Here is a 5,822-nt window from a genome sequence, read left to right as displayed (position 1 = left end):
ATCACACCTTAGCCTAGCTCGGCCCTAGTGTACATAAAAACGCCCTCTCAAGCTGTAATTTATCTTTAATGTTATATTACTCATTCTAAAAAAATGACAATATATAAGAATAGTATAGCAACTTCAACGCTCCATTTAACTTATTTTTTTAATTCAATTCAAAGACCATATAATATCAACACCGAAATTCATGTCCTTTCGAGGAAGACAGGATAAAATTTCACAAGAAAAATATATCAAAATATTAGTAGAAAAAAAATAGGATAAATTATATTGACACTCCTTGAGGTTTGGTCCAATTACTATTCACTCCTGACGTTTTGAAAATTACATTCCCACCTTTATAGTTAATAGTCTCATTTCACAAACCTCCTGTTTGTATAAAAAATAACAACTCCTAATAAAAAAATAGAAGAAATTACGTTAAAAAAAAAATAAAGAAAAGGGAAAAAAAAAAAGTAAAGCAAAGCAAAGCAAAAAAATAGATAGTGCATGAGTTCAATGTCTTCATTCCGTCTAAATAATTACAATGACAGAGGGATTAGTGTAATTTTCCACACGTCAAGAGTGATATGTATTAAATCCAAGGGTCATTCTATTTACACACCACTTTCCCTCTAAAGGCAAACCATTAATGAATTTATTTTTTATTACAATTTTAATCTTAAGTGAAATGACTATAGAGGACAAGTTATGATACACACCATTTGTGTATTTACCATAAAGGACAAGAATCAATATAATATAATTTATCATTTTCAAACTTGTTCCTTACGTATCTTCTCTGTCAATAATCCAAAAACCCTAAAACCAAAATCAAAAACCCTTCAACAAATAATTAAAAATATAGTATTATTGAAGATTTTGATTAGATTCAATGAATGATGCATCTAACAATTCTCATTCGAAACAATGGAACAATGAAAATATTATTTTTTTGTTATTTTTCTCTTCGTTTTTGTGTATGAGTGGTAAATAGTTATTCGGTAGAGGTGAATAATATATCATTGTTCGACAAACTACAATCGAACAATTTACATATGTTCAACAGACTACAATTGAACAAATTACATATGTTCAACAAACTACAATCGAACAACTTACATATGTTCAACAGACTACAATTGAACAAATTACATATGATCAACAGACTACAATCGAACATATTCCATTTGTTCGACTATCTAAAACCGAACAAATGCAATTTGTTCGAATTACTAAGGTCGAACTATTTCATTTAATTCAACTCTGTACTGCCGAACAGTTATAAATTTTTTTTTTCCAGAACTGTGCATCCATGGAATGCAGTAATGTTGGATCTGGGGGTCTTGCTAAGCACCAACGACGTCTTCACCACTGCTTAACTCTGTGTTGAGCACCAACACAGTGTTCACCGCTTGAAACTGAGAATGGAGGGGGAAAATGGACGAAGGTGGGCGTGTGGGGGTGTGTGAGTGAGTGAAGATAAATATGGGAGTTTGTGTGTAAATTGTTGTGGATGGATGTGTGAGTGAGGACAAATATGTAAATTTATGGTGTATGATGAGTAAAATATATATTTACTAAATTATTAAATGTATGCTTTTAGAAGTGGTTTGCCTTGAGATTATTTATGATGTGTAAATAGAGGCACCCTAAATCCAAACCTCAGGAGGTGTAAGTATAATTTACCCAAAAAAAAAAAAAAAAAAAACAGAAGGTAAGGAATTTTTTTATTTTTTAAATTCATGGCACTAAAAGTTTCACTTACACAAAACTAGTGTATATTAAAGTTAATTTTTCCATTTCCCAATATCCTAATTTTTTCATGAAAAATATTTGAGACTCTCATTTTTTAAAAATTCTTATAAATTCCTTTAAATTTCTACCATTGTATATATATATATATATATATATATATATATATATATATATATATGAGACCTACTTACATATGTGTGGAACTCATACCATCAGTACGAAAGATCCAAAAGGAATCATGAGATCTCCAAAAAAAAAAAAAAATGAGAGCGTCGATCATTATTGTTTTTCCATACCTCACTCACAAAGTTGACTTCCTATTTTCGTGTTTTGGAGAGGGAGTACATCTTGGATGAACATCTTGATGTTGAGGTAAGAAGATCCCCCTTCTTCAATAGCCCTCTTTGCCATCTCTCCAACCTCCCTTGCTCTCTTCCTTCTCTCCTCTCCTTCCTTTCCTCTCTCCATCACCTTCTCTATAGCCTCTTTCACATTCTCTCTCCTCATCACCACCCCACACTTGTCCTCCATCCCCCATGTCACAGCCCTCTCCACCCTCACACTGACACCAATTGCCAACACCTCAACCACCAACTTCTCATTAATAAATTGCTCCGCGAACAATGGACACGTCACCATCGGCACGCCAGAGGAAACGCCTTCTGTTGTTGAATTCCAACCGCAGTGTGTCAAGAAGCCTCCGATGGCCGGGTGGGACAAGATGAGGACTTGTGGAGCCCAGTCGCGGATCAAAAGACCTCGATCTTTGTTCCTCTCTTCAAATTTCTCATCCGCGAGCCACTTCTCTAGTTCCAATGATCTCTGTCCACCTCTTATAACCCATATGAATGACTTGTTTGACTTTTCCAAGCCTAGCCCCAGTTCTTTGAGTTGTGAGCCTGTAAGCCCACAAATGCTTCCCAAACAAGCATAGATCACCGAGTTTGGCTCTTGCGCGTCGAGCCACTTCAAATAATAAATGGCATCTTTCCCACCTCCGCCTCGCTCCGCCTTTTCAGAGCTCAGCTTGTTGCAAGCTGAAACCGGACCGATACACCATATCTTACAACCTTTAATCTTTCTATACTGTTTGACATAGTCCAGCTCCAACTCTTCAAAAGTATTGATCAAAATCCCATCTACTACAGACTCAGCTGAGATCATTTCGTTCCGAACATCGATCAGGTCCGTTGAGCCCGGATTGAGACTTTCCGGCAACCGAGCTCTAGTCAGCTCGATCCGGTGAGGCAAACCGGGCACCACAAAGCTCTCAAACTCCGATACTGTCTCGTGAACCTTCGACACCTCCATGTTATGAGTGCACGAGAAAGCGAAACATCCCATTCCATCGAAAAAAAACCTCGGAATCCGAAACTTCCGGGCTGTTTCCACCGTCCAGGCGAGATTTTTGCCGGAGATTATGCAGCTCGGAGGTGGTTTTAGCTCATGAAACGCTTCTTCGAAGGGTTTTTGGAGCATCGAAGATGCCACGAAGAAGCTCTTGATTGAGCTTCGGGAGGGGAGCGAGTCCATGTTCTCGCACCCCTCGGGAAGGCCGGCCGTGGTGGCCGGGAATGGGAGCTCGAGGAGTCGGATCCGGTGTCCGGATTCGACTGCTCGAGGGATGGTGGAGATGAAACGGGCGGTGTTGACGAGGGTGGTGACTATGGTCACAGTGACACCGTGGTGTGAGAGCAGTTTGGCCATGTCTATCATGGGGAGAAGGTGACCTGGGGACATGAGGGGTATTAAGATAAAGTGAAGATGGTCAATTTGTGAAGATGACATTATTGTTGCCATTTGGGTTGTTGGAGGATGGAGGATTGGAGGTGTTATGAAATATTCAAGTGATATATAGTGTATTGAAAATGATTTTGAAATATTGTGGTCTGTTGGGCTTTTGTAGTGTTCTCTTTGTCCTGTTTGGTTGAACTGTTTCTCACCAATCGTTTTGGTTCAGTGCTTGCCTATGATGATTGCGGTTTTTTTTTTTTTTTTTTTTTTTATTTATTTTGAAAAATGATTAGGACTTTTTTTTAAGGACTTCCACAATTTTTTTGATCTCAACTATTGATATATGTATGAAACACATTCTTGTATGTATAGAGCCTACACTATTAACGGTTAAGATACAAAGGAGATTGTGAGAATTTCTAAAAAAATTGAGATCTCAATCATTTTTTTTTTATGCAATTTAATTTGCATCGTTAAGTTCTGTTATGATATATTATGCACCATCTCTCTTCATTGATGATGGAAGTCTTACTCTTTTATTTTGATATTTATTAATAAAGTTTCTTCATCAAAACAAAATAATAATAATAATAATTTTGAAATAAAAAATTTATTTATAAAATATATAGAAGAGGATCCCTTTTAGTCTAAATTTTAAATTAGAGGGCGTTGTTTGGGCCCGTGAAGTTTACTGTGGGTTTTGTTTTAATGATCTGAACCGTTCATTCTATTAGGCATTTCGTGTATTTTGTTCACAAAAAAATTAGGTCGATTCAATAACTATAACTTGTTCAATTTATTGTGTTTATCACTAAAAAAATGTATGGTTTATTTTTAAAATACAATTATTATATATTTTTTTAGTAAAAAATTGAACAAATTATAATTATTAAATCACTTTAATTTTTTGTGTGGATGAAATACACGAATCATTCAACAAAATGAACGGTTTAGATCATTAAAACGGGACCCGTGGTGGGGCCCTATGGGTCAAAATAGCACCCTTCAGTCCAAAATCTAGACTGGAAAATCCTTCTCCAAAATGTATTAGGCCTTGTTTGAAAATTTATTATTTTGACTGATTTTTTGACTTTTTTTTTTAAAAAAAAATATAAAAAAATAATATGATAATTTATAGTTGGTTTTTGGCTAAAAATTCATGTCTCCAAAAGAGACTTATCAATGAAATTTATAAAATTATAAGGATAAAGATAAGTGTTTTTTTTTTAATATATTTTATTCAAAATAAATAAAAAAAGTACTAACAGATTTGCCAAGTTTGGCATCCTCTAAAAAATTTAAAAAGTCAAAAAGTCACTATCTTATTTAAGTCACATCATCTTATTTAAGTCACATCACCTCTCTAACACATCACTTCAAACCTAACCCATATTTCATAAAAAGTCAAAAAGTACACTTATTTAGTCTTCCGAAACTTGATATAAATCTAGGTTATGAAGTCTTAACATGATGAGATGATAATCTATTATATATAATAATAAATTGCATATTTTATTTGGTGAACACAATCACATTATTTTATTAAAAAAAAAAAAACTTTCACATATGAATATGTATTCAATAGACATCTAATAATTGCTCAATGATTTTTCTTATTCATTAAATTATTCAAAATTAATAAAAAAAATATATAAATTCTTTATTCATCAAATTGCCCATCCATCACCAAATCATTCAAAAATTAAATGTAAAATAGCAAAGGTATCAGATTTACACCACCACTAATATATATATTATAAAAAGTATAGGTTATGAAAGAGGATGCTCTGAAATGACTTCATTAATATGAGACATGTTATATTGTGTAATTATCATGATTATGGCTCTATTTTATTAACTCAGAATAAAAAAACCAAATGTTTCTGACTTTTGTAACAGTTTTTGTCCCCATAGGGAAAATAAAGATTCCTGAATGTGCTGTACATAAATTAAAGGAGATGTCTAGAATAATTTGAATAAATATGTTTTTTAATTTTTTTTATAAAAAATATATATAAAAAATAGAGAGATAATATGATTAAAAAAAATAAAAAGAAATATACTTTTGTAGTGCACCCAAACATTCTCAAAACATTGAGCAAGTTCTGCCTCTGCTTAACTAAGGTCTCGTTTGGAAACAGACTAATTTAGTAACTTTTTAACTATTTGGTTAAAAAGGTAGGTAAAAAAAACTTGTATGTTTGGGATGACTTTTTGGCTAATTACGAAAAGATGTGCAAAAAGTAGAGAGAAAAGAGAATCTTTGACTTTTTGGTATGAGTTGTTGGTTTTTTGACTAATTTAGGCTCCGTTTGGCAAGTTGGATTGGGGGCTTTTTTAGCTATTTT

The 5,822-nt window shown here is 33.6% G+C and overlaps 1 protein-coding gene across 2 annotated transcripts; it reads right to left on the bottom strand.

Moving 5' to 3' along the window:
* Nucleotides 1–903: 903 nt before the first annotated feature.
* Nucleotides 904–3,863, bottom strand: LOC114288627 (UDP-glycosyltransferase 73C3). Of its 2 annotated transcripts, none has more exons than XM_028232144.2 (2): nucleotides 2,037–3,863; nucleotides 904–1,403 (listed from the first exon to the last, which is right to left on the bottom strand). In XM_028232144.2, exon 1 carries the CDS (start codon nucleotides 3,538–3,540, stop codon nucleotides 2,038–2,040), a length of 1,503 nt encoding a protein of 500 aa, XP_028087945.2. In that variant the 5' UTR covers nucleotides 3,541–3,863; the 3' UTR covers nucleotides 904–1,403; nucleotide 2,037. The 2 variants fall into 2 exon arrangements, with proteins under 2 accessions (XP_028087945.2, XP_028087946.2); XM_028232145.2 differs by having other exon boundaries at nucleotides 904–1,366.
* Between the last annotated feature and the right edge of the window lie 1,959 nt (nucleotides 3,864–5,822).

Source organism: Camellia sinensis, chromosome 3, assembly GCF_055761805.1.
Source record: "Camellia sinensis isolate YWXY chromosome 3, ASM5576180v1, whole genome shotgun sequence".
Taxonomy (NCBI): domain Eukaryota; kingdom Viridiplantae; phylum Streptophyta; class Magnoliopsida; order Ericales; family Theaceae; genus Camellia; species Camellia sinensis.
Note: the sequence above shows the minus strand (reverse complement) of the source record. Positions and strands in the feature narration are given on the sequence as shown.